Source organism: Clupea harengus, chromosome 15 (assembly GCF_900700415.2).
Source record: "Clupea harengus chromosome 15, Ch_v2.0.2, whole genome shotgun sequence".
NCBI classification, from domain to species: domain Eukaryota; kingdom Metazoa; phylum Chordata; class Actinopteri; order Clupeiformes; family Clupeidae; genus Clupea; species Clupea harengus.
In genome coordinates, this window is record NC_045166.1 from 11,736,042 (window position 1) to 11,755,480 (window position 19,439).

A 19,439-nucleotide genomic window follows, 5' to 3' on the forward strand; every position below is an offset into this window, starting at 1 on the left:
CAATAAAGCTTTAAATGTACTGCACTGTAAATTGGACTAGTTGGACTACGAAAAGTGTTCAGACTTATGGTATTGGTCAATTACACTTAATTAGGCCAAAATAGATGCCTACAAATTGATGATTTAGGCTTTATACAGGTTTCTCTTGGTTACAATAATAATAATAATATAAGTCAATATTTTACATGCCTCTAACGACAATTAGTAATTTGTATTGTTTTACCAAATCCATCCCAAAATAGTCTAGTATTAGTGGTATTAAAGGTACAGTGTGTAGTTTTTAGCGGCATCTAGTGGTGAGGTTGCTGAATTGCAATCAGCTGAAAACCCTCCTTTACTTACGTTAGCCGTCAAATGCAATAACAACGCAAAAAGCCCTATCTCGAGCCAGTGTTTTGATTTGTTCAGTCTAAGCTACTATAGAAACATGGCAGTGCAACATGACCCGAGGAAGAGGACCCGTTCCCTATGTAGATACAAAAGGTTCATTCTAAGCTAACGAAAACACAGCAATTCATAGTTACAGGTATAAACTGATGACAACACAATTATAAATAGGGTACTATGTTCCAATTGTACTAATAGATGCCACTAAAAACTGCACACTGCACCTTTAATACTACTCACGACTCACAACTGAATCGGGCACTCACCTAAACTCCCGGTCTGATAAAATCTCGGTATAAGTTTAGGTGCAAGTGCGCAAGATAAGGAAGTAGCCTACAAACGGCAGAGTGGTCTACGAAGTCAAGGGAGTGGCTTACCTTTCCCCACCTTTGAACGTCTCTATGTCGTGCTTTTCTCAGCTGGGATTTGGGAACGGAGTTTTGTTTGCGGTTTACTAAAAGTTTCAACAAAATCTAATTAACCAACGCATGATTCAACGGAACGACGGGAACTGTTGAAAGGGACACCAAGATTGTCATCAGGTGAGTTTCCTTCTTACGCGGTCTTTATGGTCAAGTGCGGTTTACTATGCAAAAAGTTGTTACAACCCTCATGTCCGTAATATAGACTATGTAGGCTAAAACCGTCACTTAATTCCCACTGTAATTTATCCTGCTGTAGTCCGTACACTGACATTGTATGACAAACCCCCTGAAATGCTGTTTTTGCATTTACGCAAATTATTAAATAGGTCTATTTTAAAGGTTTCTTAGGTGTCTCGGATCATTGGTAATTTTTATAATAAGTTTTAAAGGTTGCTTTGCAGCCGTAGATTTGACTGAGATTGGTGGAATAACCTTCTGTGAATGCATACGTTGCTGTTAATTAGCCAGTTTCTCAACTGTGTTTGTAGTCTAGGAGGCCGTACACAGGCAAGTCCACGCAGGTGAAATTGTTGCCTTGTGCATTCCAGCGCCTTGAGATATAGGCCCATCTTGCATTATCTTACGTCTTCCTGCTCTTCAGCCTAGATCTATTTTAGGGTGTTAATAAAGGTAATAGAATTACGCACTTATCAGTCACATTAAAAGTTATCTTACGAAAGTTATGTATTTATACAGGAAGGTCTGTTTGTTTTAGTCACGTGATTGTCGCAATGAGGCTAAACATTTTACCTGAACTTCCAGCTTTCCTTAACCCTCCTATTATGTTTGGGGTCAATTTGACCCTTTTCAATGTTTAACGTCTCTAAATACATGATTGACATCGTTTTTTTTGCTTCATATTTAATGACTTTTCCTAATCTAATGGGGACAACTGGGTAAACACAAAATGAACATGATGATATGTTTTCAATGTCCTGTACACATGCTTTACGCATAGGTGTTGTTTGGGGTCAATTTGACCCCAGGCTGTTTTAATTGTATAAAATATATAAGAAATATAAAACATTTTCATCACATTGTTATTATTCTTGATAACAGAAATAGTTTTTTATTCCATATGTTATAGATAACAACAATATGTACTTAGAAATAATATAAAGCCATAAAACACCAGAAGGATATCTCTTTCCAATTTCAAGTCAATCAGTGAGATTTGATGATGATCTGCATATTTCTCCATAGTGGCGTAACATGTATTCTGGATGTATAAGGGGGGTGGGTGGGGGTATTGTTTTATTTTTAAGGGCTATTTAGGTAGTCAACAAACAAACCTAAAGTACCTGACACATAAACTTGGGTAAAAAAAAATATTATACTATTTTTTTGGAGGTTTAAATTGCATGGGTCAAATTGACCCCAAGCATAATAGATGTGAGTCAAATTTGAACATAATAGGAGGGTTAATCAGATAGACAACATGACCTCAGCACCGCTGTGGCAAGAGCTTACTGTCACTAATTAGTCTACTTAGTATGTTTTAGACTTGTTATTTTACTTTTGACAACTTCTGACATTTGCTGAACATGACACTGTAGTTCCTTGGTAACGGCGGGGGAATATAGTGTCCTGATTATTTTTGTTGTCAGCCTAGCGTCATCAAAAAACGGTGCATCTGTGCACATGGTGTGACAAATACATATCTAAAAGCTCCAACAACAACAGCTTTTGTAGGGGGCATTGACTGTTTGTGTTGTTGTCATCACTTCAAAGGAAAGTCTTACCTTACTTTCCTGACAGTGTGGAAGTCGTCTGCTAGGTTTGAGTTTCCATAACAACTCAAGTGCCAGCATGATAGTATCTCTTAGGCCTCAGGAATCAGTGCTGGGAACCGCTGTGGAACAGAGCTGTTCTAGGAAGAATGTGATAACACTCCTGTGGGTTAGTCACACATGCTAACAACATGCCTACTGAGGCCAATGTATCCATCTATAGTGTAGCACACCATGGAATACAAAATAAAAATCTCAGCAGTTCATTAAACACGCCGTATATGTATCTGACAGTTTACTACACAAAATGTTATGTTATAGACTTGTTATTTGTACTTTTGACAACTTCTGACATTTGCTGAACATGACACTGTAGTTCCTTGGTAACTGCGGGGGAGTAGATATAGAGTCCTGATTATTTTGGTTGTCAGCCTAATGTCATTAACACACTAAAAAAGGTGCATCTGTGCACATGGTGTGACAAATACATATTTAAAAGCTCCAACAACAACAGCTTTTGTAGGGGGCATTGACTGCTTGTGTTGTTGTCATCACTTCAAATTAAATTCTTATCTTACTTTCCTGACATTGTGAAAGTCTTCTGCTAGGTTTGAGTTTCCATAACAACTCAAGTGTCAGCATGATAGTATCTCTTAGGCCTCAGGAATCAGTGCTGGGAACCGCTGTGGAACAGAGCTGTTCTAGGAAGAATGTGATAACACTCCTGTGGGTTAGTCACACATGCTAACAACATGCCTACTGAGGCCAATGTATCCATCTATAGTGTAGCACACCATGGAATACAAAATAAAAACCTCAGCAGTTCATTAAACACGCCGTATGTATCTGACTATGTTTACTACATACTCTATGTTTACTACACAAAAATGAAACACAACATAGGGTTGTTCTAAGAAGAGTAGTCAGTAAAAGTGGTTTGTGGTCACTAAAATGGCCTGTGACTGTGTGGTGGGTTCTTAAGTTTTAAGTGGTAGATTTATTTACTTTTCTAATTATAAGTGGCATGCAGCTTTAAAATAAAATGCTCTCACAATGACCACTGTAACCACATTAATGTGACATACGGAAAAACTACTCTCATTCAGCTTGTCTTCTATTTTCTCAGTTCTTGAAAATACCTTTCATGAGGGCAGATTAGTTTGGATTATTACATTGTCATGAATGAAGAGTAGCACATTTCTTCATTCCTGAAGTAATTGCCTCTTTCACATGGCCTTAGTGCAGACAAGGCAGTATTATGTTACGCAATGCCTTCAGGAGTGGGGGTCTCTCCCGGTGCCTCCTCCCCACCTACCTTCCAGGTTTTCCCTTCCCTTAGGTTGTGCTTCATTGCTCTGGTTTAGTGTTTACCTGTCAAACACGAAGACCTCTGGAGGTCACGTCTCACAGATGTGTCATCTGTGTATTGTGATCTTCATGGCAGAGTGTGGTGCTGTTGGTGGATCAGTGGAGGACAGGGAGGGGGAATGGTGTTGGAATGGTTGGAAGGTTTCACAGTTGTGCGGCGGTTAGCTTTGTGTTTGCTTGGCTTTGTCTCTGTGAAGTCTATCTCTCTGGTGTACGGATGTAGAAGACTTGAGAATGAAAGTGCAATTATCAAAGTACAAAGCAAGTTAAGGATAAATGTTTAAAGATGGTTTAAATTATTATTATTATTTAGTATCAGTATTTAGTGTGTGGGGTTGTTATTTATTAGCGTTACCCGTGAAGTGGATCTCAGAATGTCGAGGTCAATTTGCCAAAAGGATTTGCCATTTTGCTGCAGTGATGCCCATGATGCATTGAGCTATCTAAGGCATGTAGCCTCAGTAGTGGTGAGGAATTCACTGCCTCAGGCTAACAAAACAGCAAACGAAGCCAAGTGACATACACACACACACACACACACACACACACACACACACACACACACACACACACACACACACACACACACACTCACAAAGGCTGACCCTCACAAACAGGTCTTATGAGATTTGTTATGCCCTCGATCATGTTACTAGACTGGCCTGAGCAAACAGAATAAACAACCCATCTTTAGTCTAAGCTTCAGAAAACGTCTAGAACTACTCTGTACTCTACTGTACTTCAAAAACTCTACAGGAATTTTACTGACTACACAAACACAATGGCTCTCCAAATCTAGCTTGTTGGCCGACATGGTGCAAAGCCCACTGCTATTGATCCTAGCATTCCAGTCAGAATAGGTGTGCCTGTGACACTTCCCACTCTTCCCACTGCCTCTGTGGCTAAAACAGGTTGGACAAGATGACAACAGCAACATGAGTCATAGGCCTAATTTCTGGTGAGAAACTGATTTACTTGTGTACCTCACCTGCACGTTGCTTTGGATTTAGACGTCTGCTACGTGAATCTGATGCACACACGAGGAATGTTTCATTGAGCTTCAAGGGCAAACAGTATGTTTGTGTGGACTTGTGTGTCTGGCTAAACCAGAGATTTACAGCCTGGTTTCTTGTTATCCTTGTTCTTTCTCCATAGTCAGATATAACAACTTTAGCATGACTGGTGAATTCACAGAAGACATCAATCTGAATCTACTGTCCCGTCCTTTCATTATGTCCCCCGAAATTGCAGATTGTTACAGCAAGAGGTACAGACAGTTAACAGCGAAGTGTCTGAATCCATAGCCAAATAATGATTTTACTCATCCATGATTGATTAGACTCACTTGAGACAGTCGTCTTAGTTAATTGCAATTGATCCACCAAATGATATAATCCCAACCCAGCGGAAATCTAATGACATTGCAGAGGGCGCCATTGATTGCCAAAAGTGAAGAAGTCAATAAACAGATAGTTAGGGACTGACTGCCTGGAACTCCCCATGACATAATAATGTCACTGTTTGTGATGCAGTGTTGATGTCACTTTCTAGTGAGGCTCTGTTGATGTCACTGATAGTGACGCTCTGTTGATGTCACTGATAGTGAGGCTCTGTTGATGTCACTGATATTGAGGCTCTGTTGATGTCACTGATAGTGAGGCTGTGCTGATGTCACTGATAGTGAGGCTCTGTTGATGTCACTGATAGCGAGGATGTGCTGATGTCACTGATAGTGAGGCTCTGTTGAGCAGCAGTAGAGTATCAGAACATCACAGTGCTTGTGCCTTTCTGTGATGTCGATTTTTGGAAACACTTTAGATATTCTGTGCTTTACTCTGAAGTCATCCAGTTAATTATTTGATCTGTTGTCAGCTTCAGCCATCTGAGCCTCTGATTACTACTAAGTTGACCATTTTGTTTAAAAACTGTATCATTTTAGGTTGATGCAAATGCTGTGAATTGTGTAAAAAAAGTGTACCACACGTCTGTTGGATGCTGCAGATTGTCTATAGTAGGGGTGGGGGGAAAAAATCGATTTTTCGATTTCTCTCGATTCTCTCTAGAACAATTCTGTCTCGATTCAGAAAAGTTCATAATCGATTTTTTAATAAAATAAAAAAATAATAAAAAATTTTTTTTACACATTCATTTTGTGTTAAAATGCAAGCTGCATCAACTATTGCATTGTTCATAGAAATTCATAATTGTGACAAGGACACACTTTTTCTCTAATAAAAAAATAGATCTGTTGATTTTCTTTAATTATCAAACACAAAGTAGGAAGTGATTTGAGACTCTGAGTAGCAAACTCAAATGTTTTAAAAATCGAGATGCATCGATAATCGTTTTATCGATTTAGAATTGATAATCGATAATCGGTTTAGAATCGAGAATCGGTTTAGAATCGAATCGTTGACCTCTGAATCGGAATCGAATCGAATCGTGAGGTGCCAAGAGATTCCCACCCCTAGTCTATAGACAGAGTAGCACTACTTTGTTTAACTATTTCAAGAGGAGAGACAATACTAATTCCAAATAGAAGCTAGCAGAGAGCTTTCAAGGTATAAATGGTCTGTAAAAATGAGGGAGTTGTTGCTCTCATTAAGACCTAACTTCCAATGGTTTCTGCACAAGTGCACAGCATGTTTGGCCACAGAGAGTATGATCAAGGAACTTCAGTATATATTCAAGGCATTGCTTGGCTTTTTGCCTTTAGAAGCTGTGTGCAGAAAACATGCCTTGTCGTATATACTTTGTATATTTTATACATTGTGGGTGTTGGTGGTACAATGGTTGCCTTCGGTTTGGCCCTCTGCCCTTGTAAGTCGCCTTGGATAAAAGCATCTGCTAAATACCGGGCCTTTACTGATTACTCGTTCTAATGCACTGACTGCTAATGAAGACCTTTTAGGTTGAGTCTTAAATTCTGTATTCTGTTGAATAACAAAGAGCTGAACCCTTAACGGACCCTAACCCATCACACACAGGATGAGGAGGGTGTGAGGAGGCTTTTTCTTATCTGTGTGGGAGGGAGAGAGAGCGACTCTTGTGGCCATGGCGGGCGACACCAGCACCCTCTCGTGGCGACTGCCAAGCCCTGGCGGCGACGGCATCGACAGGAGCCCGGAGTTCAGCTTCACGGGAGACGGGGGGCCCGTCAAGATCCTCAAAGTGTGCTTCTCCAGCAACAGCAACCTGGGTCGGAACTTCAAGCTGGTCAAATGCGACAGCTCCTGGCAAATACGGGTGAGGACCAAATCATCATTTGTAAAGTGCTTAAAGCCTAATATCCCATGATAACATTAAATTAGCTACTGTTAAGAGCAGGATGCAAGATGGACTCCTTGACCTTTGAGAGTTCAGTAGGTTCATCCTAATTGTTATTCCTGCTTCTGCCAAAGGCTGTCGTTTGGTGAATCTTTCCATTTCATGTTGAAAAAGCTACTGGAGCTGATGTACTCAAATTCTATTACTATTTCCACATCATTTTGAGAAAAGACAGAGCAAGCCCAAAGCTATGGCACACACCTCTCTCATTGTCCTCCACGTCTTGTCCTGCCAGGGCATTATCAAGTCTATCCTGATCAGCGGGCGTCTGGGCCCCAACGTGCGGAACGCAGAATGCTACGGGCTGCGGCTCCAACACCTCAAGTCTGAGGAGCTCCACTGGCTGCACCCGGACCTGACCATCGGGGAGGTGGAGCAGAGATACGAGAGCCACCACGTGGAGGCCGAATGGAGGTGGGGACAGACACCGTGCCTGCAGAGAAGAGAAGGAGGATACATAACACCATTATGAAACATTATAATTACATTAAAGTCAAATTAGTATATGAAGGTACAGATTATCAATATTTTAGATTGAGGCAGAGTGGAGGTTGGAAGAGATACTCAGAGAAAGACAGATTTTTTTTCATTGCTTTTGTAACAGTGTAATTACATCCTCATGTACAGCACGATTACTTGGAATATCAGCACTATGAAACTTTGTTTTCACATAAAAGTAGGATATGTAGGTAGAGATTATAAATATTCTAGATTGAGGCAGAGTGGAGGTGGGGTGAGGCAATATATTCAATGATTTAGTTACATTGTAACAACGGCAGTATAATGAGCTGTTTACATAGTTCTTGTTTTTTGTGCTTCAGGTATGACCTTAGAATCCGTTACATTCCCGCTAACTTCTTGGAGAAGTTTAAAGAAGACAGGACCTCCTTGTTTTATTTATACCAACAGGTCAGTGGTTGCCTTTCAGTGATCAGTAATCATACTTCATTCAATTGGTCTCATTTGCATCGTGTCAACAGTTCAAATCCAGACTTTTCCTTTAAGTTAATGCGTCTGAACAGCTCAAACAGCTTTGAATTGCAGTCAAGAACATGGAACTATGCATGCGGTGGAATCTACAGGGGAGCCTTGAGTCAGTGAAGATGATTTGTCACTGATGTTTGGTCACTGATGTTTTGTCACTGATGTTTTGTCACTAATGTTTTGTTACTGATGTTTTGCAGGTGCGTAGTGACTACATGCAGTATCACGCCAACAGAGTGAGTGAAGGCATGGCTCTGCAGCTGGGCTGCCTGGAGATCAGGTGAGATGGGAAGCATGAATGGAGTCAGGTGTGCAATGAACAGACTCTGTCGTCAGCACACCTAGGAAAATCGATGCACGTAGAAAGATAGATTTATGGATAGATAGATATATAGACAGACAGACAGACAGACAGACGGATAGATAGACGGATAGATAGACGGATGGATGGATGGATGGATGGATGGATGGATGGATAGATGGATAGATAGATGGATGGATGGATGGATGGATGGATAGATGGATGGATGGATGGATAGATAGATAGATAATTGATCTTGAAGGAAATTTAGGAATTCAGTATTACATATGCCACATGCATTACAACAGATACCGATGTTGTTTCATAATTAACAGATGTATTTGTGGGCTTTTTTCTCAGGAGGTTTTACAAAGACATGAACACCAAAGGTCTTGAGAAGAAGTCCAATTTTGAACTGTTAGAGTAAGTTCTTTCCCCGCATTAGGTTGTGAACCTTGCTCTTTGGTGTTATGCCCTCCCTCTGTAGTCCAAAGCAGACCGTTGCGTATTTTTATTGTGTGTGTATTATTATGTGATGCTCACAGAACGATGTCAACGCAAAACTGCTAAAAAGGAAAGGGAAAAGGGTGAAGATGGAAGACATTACTACTATTATTATATGTAATAGTTTATCAGATTGTGTTTGATTGCATCTCTGTGGTATAAAGTTTCCACAAACTCTCAAAGAATAACGTAGTTTATGGTTCATTTGTCCAGGAAGGAAGTAGGCCTGGACCTATTCTTTCCTAGAGAACTGATTGACGGAATGAAGGTATGTTTTTGTCCCCGCTGTTTCTGTACTGTAATCTAGATGCACATTTAATTTATTTTTGTGAATACTACAAGCAGTATAATCTTGTGAAATAAAATGTTACTTCTTCAGAAATGCTGGAATTTTTTTTTGTCAGCTATTAAATATTAACCACATTTGGATCGCGAAGCATAAAGAACTACACACAATCACACATATAGCTGCAAAGAGTTTTGTTTAAATGAACTCAGTAAAGAAAGCTTCTCTGAAATCAGAAATAGGAAAGATTATCCTATAGCCTCAAGCATTTTAGATTTGATCAAGCTATTCATTTCAACCACCACCACAACCATTCACAGAACACTAAAATCCATTTTTTATTTTACATATTTTACGCTAAAATAAATAAACAGATGTGTGTATCTTATCCCAACAGTCTCGTCAGCTGAGAAAGCTGATCCAGCAGACGTTCCAACAATACGCTAACCTCAAGGAGGAGGAGTGTATGATGAAGTTCTTACAGACGTTCAACGAGTTCTTCAGCTTCGATGAGGAGGTCTACCCCTGTGAGCTCGTGGTGAGTGTGGCTGAGAGGCTTCGTCATAAACAGAGCGCTGGTAGCATTACTGCTAGCTCAGTAGCATTACTGCTGTCATGTGTAAGAATGATAGTAGTTACTGAATTAATAGTTTGTGGTTTCTTCCGCTACAGCAAGGCTGGAGTTTGTCAGTTGATTTGGTCATTGGACCTAAAGGCATCTGCCAACGCACACAAGCAGACTCAGCGGTGTGGAGCACACACACACACACACACACACACATACACACACACACACACACACACACACACACACACACACACACACACACATACACACACACACAAACAAACACACACACACACACACACATATATAAACAACATAAACACAACCACCTCACATGTTCACAGATGCAGACACAGTTACACCCCCCCACCACCACCACCCACACACACACTCTCCCTGTCATTCTTCCTCACATATTCTTCGACACACATACACAGAAATAAACACATTGCTCCCCAAAACAAAAATTGCTCCCCAGTAACTGACTTTACATTTATCCACCAGCCTATTTGTCTGGCAGAGTTCCAGCAGATAAGGAGTATCAAGTGCTCCACACAGATGGATGGCAAGGCCTTATTAACGGTGGACATCAATGGAGCCAAACAGGTGAGAGAACCAGATCATGCATTGATGGTCTGGGCCTCCATTAGTACAGTTAAAGAGGGAACAGGCAAGGCGACTAGCTAACAGCCAGCAGACTTGCTTTGCATATACCAACAGCACAGCTGGGTCTGATATCAGTTAACCAGCTGTTAGTGATGTAGCTGCTGTACTTTGGCAATATGTTTAGTGACGCCCTGCTGAATTCTTATAATTCTGTTCCACAAAACTACATTGGCAGCTTGAGGAAAGAACAGGTCGTCAACTGAGAATCAACAAGGTCCATGTGCACTCTGAGAAAACAGCGATTGAAAATAGAGAATCAAATAACTGCCATTCTATGAAATGTATTTTAATTTTATTTTCTATTATTTTTAGAAATTATATAATATTATATATTAAAACCCACATTTGTGGATGTCAGATAGACCTTGTTAGTTCTCGGTTGACTAGATATGTTTTTCTCCCCTTCACATGACCTTGTACCACAAAAATGAATTTGAGGATGTTATAAAAAACAAACTAGGCACAAAAACGTATAGATGATAAAAATCACACAATGTGTCTTTAAATAGATTAGACTATGTTACAGAAAAAATGTAATATTTCTTTTTCAGCCTCTTTCTATTAACGTACCCACGCTAGCCATGGCAGAGAATATGGCCGATCTTATCGATGGATATTGTCGGTTGGTGAACAATGTGGACATCTCACTGATACTAAAGTCAAACAAAGGTAATGAAGTCAGATATACTTCTACAATCAAGTTTATCTAGAGATTTGCGCATTCCTTTTAGTTAATTATGTGCACTGTAGTATGAAATAAGAAATTCCGATATTGTAGAATCTGTTTCATCAAACAGTTTATGTATTTTGCATTTTACATATAGCATATGTGTGATGTAGTATTTAGTTACATATGTTGTACACAACTGTTTGTAGGTCTATAGACTCTGAAACAATATCTACATCTTTGGCATAAGGCCTGTGGATATTGAAATGCATAGTGTGTGTTAAGATATTAATGGCGATGACAAATGCAGTGAACTCGTGATTAATGGTTCGGTTTTCTCAGCTCAAGAGGGTCGCCAGTCTCTTCCAGAAATACCTTCAGGGTGAGTGGATTCACATTCCTCTGGCATGAGGGTGTTTCCTCTGTGGTGTTGCAAGACAGAGATGTCTCACTGAGAGGCCTGATGACAGGCAGATAATTACTTTTAACATGGAGCAAGACTATTAACCATAACTCTGATACTCGCAAGCAGAGCTGAGTACTGAAATCAAACCTGTTCTGACATGCTTTGGAACGGAATACACAGTCTGCAATTATGCAGCGCTTTCTCTTTTCGTAATGATTAAACATAGCATAGTAAACTGACTGTTGAGGTGAAAGTTGTTGAGTGACTTTGTTTTTGTTGCAATATATTCTGTATCTATGTGTTCATTCTCAAAATGTTGAGAAGAATGCCGTTAAATGTGTAAGTTCTGTGAGTAACTGGCATTTCTCCCTCACAGAAGACAGGAGGATTCCTTCAGATACAGCAGGGGTAAATACAGTGCCTTCCATCTTACAATTAAACCATGTCCATCCAAAAAACACAGTCTGTTTAAAAATGAGCTGAGCTTCTTACTGGACCTTTCTTGCAGGATCTGACATATACTGTGAAATACTTGATGAAAGGCCCCCACCTTCTGGTAAGATACAGAAATATTTAGCCAGACGACTTAAAGCTCATTTAGCAGTTCATAAAGCCTAGGACTGCATACATATTTGCCTTGTGACTTATGAACAGAGAAATGTAACTTATGAACAGTAAAATACATGATAAAAAGGTATGTTGCTATCTATTCCACAGACTCAAAGTATGGCATATCCAGGGATGACATAGTCTTGGGTCGCATTCTGGGTGAAGGTTTCTTTGGAGAGGTGCATGAAGGAGTTTACAAGCAGGGGGTAAGACCACTTTGGTTATCCTCTATTAACCCTTTCAATGGCTCATTAGTACATACTTAACTAAGCAATACATTTAAAAAGCAGATAAATCATAAGCTCATTTCAAAAGAGAAAAAACCACACATAGAGAAAGAGCTACAACACAGAGAAGATTTAACCAAATATGGGTCGATTCTGGGCGGACCTGACTGATATTCTGTCTACTACATGTACTGGCTCCAAAAAGCACTTACTGCATAGAATTTGGTTTAAATTTGAATGTACATCAACTGTCATTTGAACGTTATGCATATCAATACATGTATTACGCATGTAATTGATAGGTGAAAATTCACCCTAGTTACCTCAGGACTCCGGAGCTGCATATAAGTATATTTATTAGACAAACAACAATTGCAATCGGGCTCACTCCCAGCACAAGGCTGAAAGTGAAGCAATGACAAACACATTGCATAAGGTTTATATAGACAGAAGTTGAGCGTTCAGCAGGGATAACCACGTGGTGGATTTCTGACGTCCGAGGCAAGGATAGAAGTTTTGCACAAGGTTGGAAGAAGCACAGTTCGTCCCTTCTTATCACTTCTGGTCTAAACATGCTTTTGTACATATGCAGACTAACTGGCACCTAATATTCTAAGTTACACACACGCAGAAACACAGAAAAGCCATGTTCCTGCTTACATAAGTACATGATTCATATAAGGTAATTAGTAATACAAGGCACTTGATTATTATATTCTTAAGTCGTTAACAGTGTTTGGAAATGATCTCCATCAGTAATGATATTATGTGTTTGTCTGGGCACAAGAATGGGGACAGGACCAGTGTGGCTGTGAAGACCTGCAAAGACTGCTCGCCTGACGTCATGGAGAAGTTCATGAGTGAAGCAGGTATAGGGAGAAATGTTACCTCCCATGCAGAATCTCATTCTTCTTTTAAGTTAAATAGTCTAAATAATAAGTCCCTAGGACCGATCCCACTTCTACCAATCATATTAAAGTAACAGTATGGAGTTTCTGGAGCTGCCAGGTAGGGGGCTACTTTCTGCTGGACTATTCAGTAACTTATTTGCTGTCTTGCTTTGTCTTGTGTTGCACTCGGAAAGTTGTTGGCAAGCTAGCCAACATAGGTATGACAATAACATTACAAAGAAGCCAACGCAAGAGCACTTATTACTAGCATCAATGTCCAAGCGTATTATAACAAGCTTGCTAACATCGCTAACGAGATGTCTTGCTAGCAGCTTAACTTAGCAAAACCTGTTGAAATTTGCTTACTTTGTTTATGACAAACTAGCGAGTCAACAACTTTCCTAACACAGTCGAACATCAAGCAAGTGCAACACAAGACCAAGCAAGACAGAAAATAAGTTACTGAATAGTCCAGCAGAAAGTACCCTCCTACCTAGCGGCTCCAGAATCTCCATAGTGTTACTTTAAAAGAAGCTGACTCCCCATTATTAGTTTTTATCCTCGGCACTCTTGCCATTATTAAATGTACCATCACGATGACCAATCATTCAGTTAGTATTAGCTGTGTTATTATGTCCAGTCTGTGATGATGATTATGTGTACAGTGATTATGAAGAACCTGGACCACCAGCATATAGTGCGTCTGATAGGGATCATTGAGGAGGACCCTGTCTGGATCGTCATGGAACTCTACCAGTTTGGCGAGGTGAGCTTGGATATCTATTCAGTTTCAGTTTCAATTTCAATTGTATGTTTTTATATACCACCAGCAACAGCTGAAATAGTTTCAAGGTTCTTTACAAAGTCTAAAGCAAGCACTGGTGACAGTGACAAGGGAAAACTTAACAGGAAGAAACCTTGATCAGGGACCCATCTCCCTTAGGCACTTATTACTTTTTAAAGATAGATTTTTGGGCTTTTCATTGATAGGGCAGTGAAGTGAGAGGGACAGAGAGATGGGGGGTGATCTCAGGCCAGACTAGAACCTGGGTACTTGTGGGCACTGGACCCATATATGGTGTGGGACACCGACACTGCTGCCGTTCCTTTCGACAGTGTGGGATAAAAACTTTCATTTTTATTGACACTTAAGCATGCATATGGAATGATTTCTCTGATGCCTTGAAAAAACATTATGTGTTGTGCAGTGTATATCTTAAGTCAAACATTAGTGAAGTAACTTAGAAAAGGAAACTCTATGGACATCCAGAAGAGTTTGTAAAAATCGCTGTATCGTGGTTGAATATGCTATAACTCGTGGTTGAATATGCTATAACTCGTAGTTGAATATGCTATAACTCGTGGTTGAATGTGCTATAACTCGTGGTTGAATATGCTATAACTCGTAGTTGAATATGCTATAACTCGTGGTTGAATATGCTATAACTCGTGGTTGAATATGCTTGCTTGTTTTGGACTAAGGTACACGAGTCATGTGATACAATAGCATAAGGATTTGTAGGTGCTGTTAAAACAGTCACGTTTTGTAGATGGCTGAAAAGCTGAACACTGGAGATGTGAAAATAGTGTTTTAACAGTAGCTTGACATCTCTTGTTAATTTCATTATCCACCATCCCCCATAAACAACCATGGTTGTGTTCAGTGTTACCATTTTACTAAGCACGTTTATTTTAATTTGACGTTTATCAGATTAACCCTAGCCATAATTACCACCCTATAAATGTCTTGACATGCAGAAATGTCACAGCCCAGTGACTGTGATACAATTTTTCCATTACATACCTTGATTAAATTAAGCAATCTGTGACTAATAAGAAGGGTTGGATAGGGGTTAATTACACATCATCACCCCCCTTTTCTGTTTTCCTTGTGTGTTTTTTCTCCACGCTTGCCATTTTAAGACCAGGGTTAAGCAGCAACAAATGCCTCACAGCAATTGCCTTATGACTTCAATCAGACTAATGGCTGCAGTCCCTCCAAAGTGGCACAACGCCAGGTTGGTCTTCCAGTAAGACCACTTTATAACTCTTAAAACTGTCTCTTTAAACCTCAGCTGGGTAACTACCTGACAGACAACCAGCACACTCTGACCAACATCACCCTGGTCCTCTTCAACCTGCAGATCTGCAAAGCCCTGACCTACCTGGAGGGCTTGAAAATGGTGCACAGGTGTGTAAACAAAGGCAGCTTGGCATTTAGGATGTAATTAACTTAGCATTTAATTAACGGCAAATATCATCTGTGGAAAACAGATGTGTTAATCCCATAATTGAGTTATCAAGGGAGTGCTTTGCACTCTTTCTCCAAATTGGTAGGACAGAAAATGTGTAAATCTAGTGTCATTTTTGTGCATTTTTCTATTTGAGGATGTACAGTATTTGGTCATACTAGTGTACAGAATATCATTACTTAAGACATTTTCAGAAGATATTTGATATTTCTGAAATGTATTATGATTTTCTAATGCTTAATAGTGGTTTGTGTATGAAAGCAAAGAGCACTTCATCTCATCACGTCATCAGTATTAATTTTCAGTGTCCTGATAACATCTCTTAGTCGAGAGCACCTGAAGCGCAAGGAGAGCATGAAAAACCTTGATTAAAGATGCATTTAATTTGCATGAGAAGGCAGCTTGCCTTTCAGACTGAGGCACTCACACACACACACACAAACACACACACACACACACACACACACACACAAACACACACACACACACACACACACACACACACACTGCCTCTTCACTGAAATGAGCCTGCCTAACTAATCATTTCTTTCATCAACACTTTAATTTAGTTTTCAAATGAGCCAGTGTGAGTGTGTGTGTTTTTATGTCAATATTCCCGTGACCTAACGGGCCTGTGCTGTGCTGATGTATGTGTTCACCTGACAGAGACATAGCTGTGAGGAATGTCCTTGTGGCTTCCCATGACTGTGTCAAACTGGGAGATTTTGGCCTCTCCAGGTATATTGAGGAGGAGGAATACTACAAAGGTAAATCTGTCCCGTTCTACAAACTGTGTGTAAAGAACTCATAAGTCACCCCGAAGCATCATGGGAATTTTGATGTGCTGTAAACTCTACATGGCGGTTGATGATACATTTTGATGTAGTAATAACTGGGCTGTTTATACGAGGATAAAACGTGCAGTGTGCAGTATTTCCTGATTTTATATGAGAGTAAAACCTGACACGAGACCTGCTTTAATACAGCCTCAGTGAGCAGACTGCCCATTAAGTGGATGGCTCCTGAATCGATCAACTTCAGGAGGTTCACGTCAGCCAGTGATGTGTGGATGTTTGGTAAGAGATTTAAAGAAGTCATCCGTTTGCAATATTAAATCTTTCCCAATGATTTGTATCTCCATATTACCACAGATCGTCGGGATTTATCTGTAAATGCCACAGGCTATGAAGGAGTATTTTTAATGAGTCATGAAAACCATTTAACACATTTTAGGTAAGTTAGGAATCTTAGGTAGTATCTCTTCAATTGATCATTGATTACGGGCATAATAATCGATTGATTGTTAGACTATTTCACTTACTTAAGTATAAATCAGGTCTAAATATTATTATCCACATTAATGGGTGACTGTGATATGTCCCTAAGTGTCCTAACTGAGGCAGATAAATCTCCTCTGAAGCCCTTTAGAAGGTAATAAAGCATGCAAGGGAAAGGATATCATTTTTAGCTGAGTGCAGTTTCTGCTTCTTTGGCATGTTTACATCTCCCCGGCTCCATGACCTGTGTGTGTGTGTGTGTTTGTGTGTTTGTGTGTGTGTGTGTGTGTGTGTGTGTGTGTGTGTGTGTGTGTGTGTGTGTGTGTGTGTGTGTGTGTGTGTGTGTGTGTGTGTGTGTGTGAGAGAGAGAGAGAGAGAGATTTTGTGTGTGTGACGTGTTGTGTCCCTTTCTTGACCATGTGTATGTATTGTGAGTGTGTGTATGTGTGTGTCTGTGTCATTATAGATGAGTGTCCCCTGCCCATCTGTGTGAGTTCTTGTGTGTGTGTGAGTGTGTGACACAGAGAGAGAGAGAGAGAGAGAGAGAGAGAGAGAGAGAGAGAGAGTGTGTGTGTGTGTGTGTGTGTGTGTGTGTGTTTTCCCATTTGTTGCATGCCCCTTACCCATGTCGTGTTAACGTATATATGTGTGTGTGTGTGTGTGTGTTAGTGTACAGAAAATGTGTGTGTTTGACACGTGCTGTTCCTCTGCTTGCCCAGCCGTGTGTATGTGGGAGATCATGAGCCGCGGGCAGCAGCCCTTCTTCTGGTTGGAGAACCACGCGGTGATCAACCAGCTGGAGCAGGGCATCCGTCTGCCCAAGCCCGAGCAGTGCCCTCCGGCTCTCTACTCCCTCATGACCCGCTGCTGGGGCTACGACCCCCGCGAGAGGCCCTCCTTCACCGAGCTCGTCTGCAAGATCAGGTAACGGATATCAAAGATCAGATATCCCAGTCATCAATCAGCTGACTCCAGAACAGATGAGGCTCTGTTTGTTTGCCAGTAACCGTGACATCTTGGTTGAAACTTGCATGTGTACACTGTGGGGCCCTAATTTCACTGACGGCAACTGGCTATGAGCAAAGCAGCAAGTAACGAGCAAAGTCTGCAGCACAAGCACTACAGTTAATTTATTAACTTGGCTAATAACTAATAATCATTTTGGCCTGGTCTTCAGGGTCACTGTAAATATCAAGGTCTAGTTGATTACACAGAATGACAAACTGGTTTGTTTAAATGACAGCGCCATTTTATGCCAAAAGAAGAATATGAATATGAAAAGACTCACCATGCCCGTATGTCACAGTGATGTCCACAAGATGGAGAAGGAGCAGGAGCAGGAGGGCGAGAGGGAGAGGGAGCGAGAGCGGTTCCGCTCCACCCGCTTTCTGGGGCCCAAATTCACCTTCAGCGAGCCTCCGGCCAAGGTGACTGTCCGGCCCCGTGCACCGCGCCCCTGGGGTACCCCCACACACCCCCGCCCAAACCCACCCCTCTCATTCCTCATGACAGCTCTGTGTCTCTCTTCTCCTCCAGCCCTCCAGGATGAACGCCGGACGCTTCGGGAACACCCTCAGCATCGGCCTGCACATCCAGGTAACGTGTTTCAGTTTCATTTATTTACGTGTCATTTAACATGTGCAGTAAATATATACATTTTTTATGTGTTGAACCCTCGGTTTTGAAACCCAAGATCTAAGTGTTGTTAGCACCTTTCTGTACTAGTCGCTCTACCAGTTGAGCCCCAGGACATTTATTTAATTTTATTAATATTTGATTTTTCATTTTACATTAATTTAATAGACGTTTTTATCCCGAGTGACACTTTTATGTAAATGTGTGCTCCCCAGGTTTCAATCCTTTATTTGTTAGCATCATTTTCTACCAGTTGCACTGCCAGTTGAGCCACAGTGACACTATATGGTAGCTTCCTAAAAGGGTGCTGTTGTGGACGTCTCAGGGAGTCCGTCATGCTGAATGGCTAGAAAAATTATGCATCAGTTTTTATTTTTTTTGCAAATGTTGAAACAAGTTTGCTGTGCACTAAATGAGGCTTAGTTATCGTAATGGACCATTTTTTGAGCCTATCTCTCCTGCCTTCATCTGCCTTCAGTCTAGTAATACTGTGTGTGTGTGTGTGTGTGTGTGTGTGTGTGTGTGTGTGTGTGTGTGTGTGTGTGTGTGTTTCCCAGCTGAATGAGGCTTTGTGCGCTAGTTCTCCTGACCTGGCGAGCCCCTGTGACTATCAGTCCCCTATTGACTCCACCAACAGACTGCTGCTGCCCACCATGTCCCCACGGCGACGTAGCATGGGGGTAGGAACACTTCCTCTTCTCCTCTCATCTTCTCTCTTTTCTTCATGTCTTCACATCTCCTTACATTTTCCGTCTTTACACTTCTGTCCTGTTCTATCTTTTACTTACGTCATTCTTTCCTCATCCTCTACTCACTTTTCCTCATTCACTCATTTTCTGTCATCCTCTCTCATCCATCTTTTTTCTTCTCCTCTTCTCCTTCTTGGTGTTTTCCCCTTACCTGTCATTTCTTGATGTACAGATAACTCAC

At 40.8% G+C, this 19,439-nt stretch overlaps 1 protein-coding gene across 1 annotated transcript in view; it reads left to right on the plus strand.

Moving 5' to 3' along the window:
- Positions 1-710: 710 nt before the first annotated feature.
- Positions 711-19,439, plus strand: part of ptk2bb (protein tyrosine kinase 2 beta, b) — a 22,787-nt gene continuing 4,058 nt past the window's right edge. The window contains exons 1-24 of the mRNA XM_031581462.2: positions 711-929; positions 6,898-7,156; positions 7,473-7,651; positions 8,059-8,146; positions 8,422-8,501; positions 8,883-8,945; positions 9,240-9,294; positions 9,710-9,850; positions 9,985-10,059; positions 10,385-10,486; positions 11,098-11,215; positions 11,556-11,595; positions 11,996-12,027; positions 12,128-12,175; positions 12,337-12,434; positions 13,243-13,324; positions 14,011-14,111; positions 15,421-15,536; positions 16,264-16,364; positions 16,584-16,673; positions 17,594-17,798; positions 18,181-18,301; positions 18,411-18,470; positions 19,067-19,189. Of these exons, the coding sequence (XP_031437322.1) occupies positions 6,965-7,156; positions 7,473-7,651; positions 8,059-8,146; positions 8,422-8,501; positions 8,883-8,945; positions 9,240-9,294; positions 9,710-9,850; positions 9,985-10,059; positions 10,385-10,486; positions 11,098-11,215; positions 11,556-11,595; positions 11,996-12,027; positions 12,128-12,175; positions 12,337-12,434; positions 13,243-13,324; positions 14,011-14,111; positions 15,421-15,536; positions 16,264-16,364; positions 16,584-16,673; positions 17,594-17,798; positions 18,181-18,301; positions 18,411-18,470; positions 19,067-19,189 (2,310 nt within the window). The 5' untranslated portion in view covers positions 711-929; positions 6,898-6,964. The remainder of the gene's footprint in view (positions 930-6,897; positions 7,157-7,472; positions 7,652-8,058; positions 8,147-8,421; positions 8,502-8,882; positions 8,946-9,239; positions 9,295-9,709; positions 9,851-9,984; positions 10,060-10,384; positions 10,487-11,097; positions 11,216-11,555; positions 11,596-11,995; positions 12,028-12,127; positions 12,176-12,336; positions 12,435-13,242; positions 13,325-14,010; positions 14,112-15,420; positions 15,537-16,263; positions 16,365-16,583; positions 16,674-17,593; positions 17,799-18,180; positions 18,302-18,410; positions 18,471-19,066; positions 19,190-19,439) is intronic.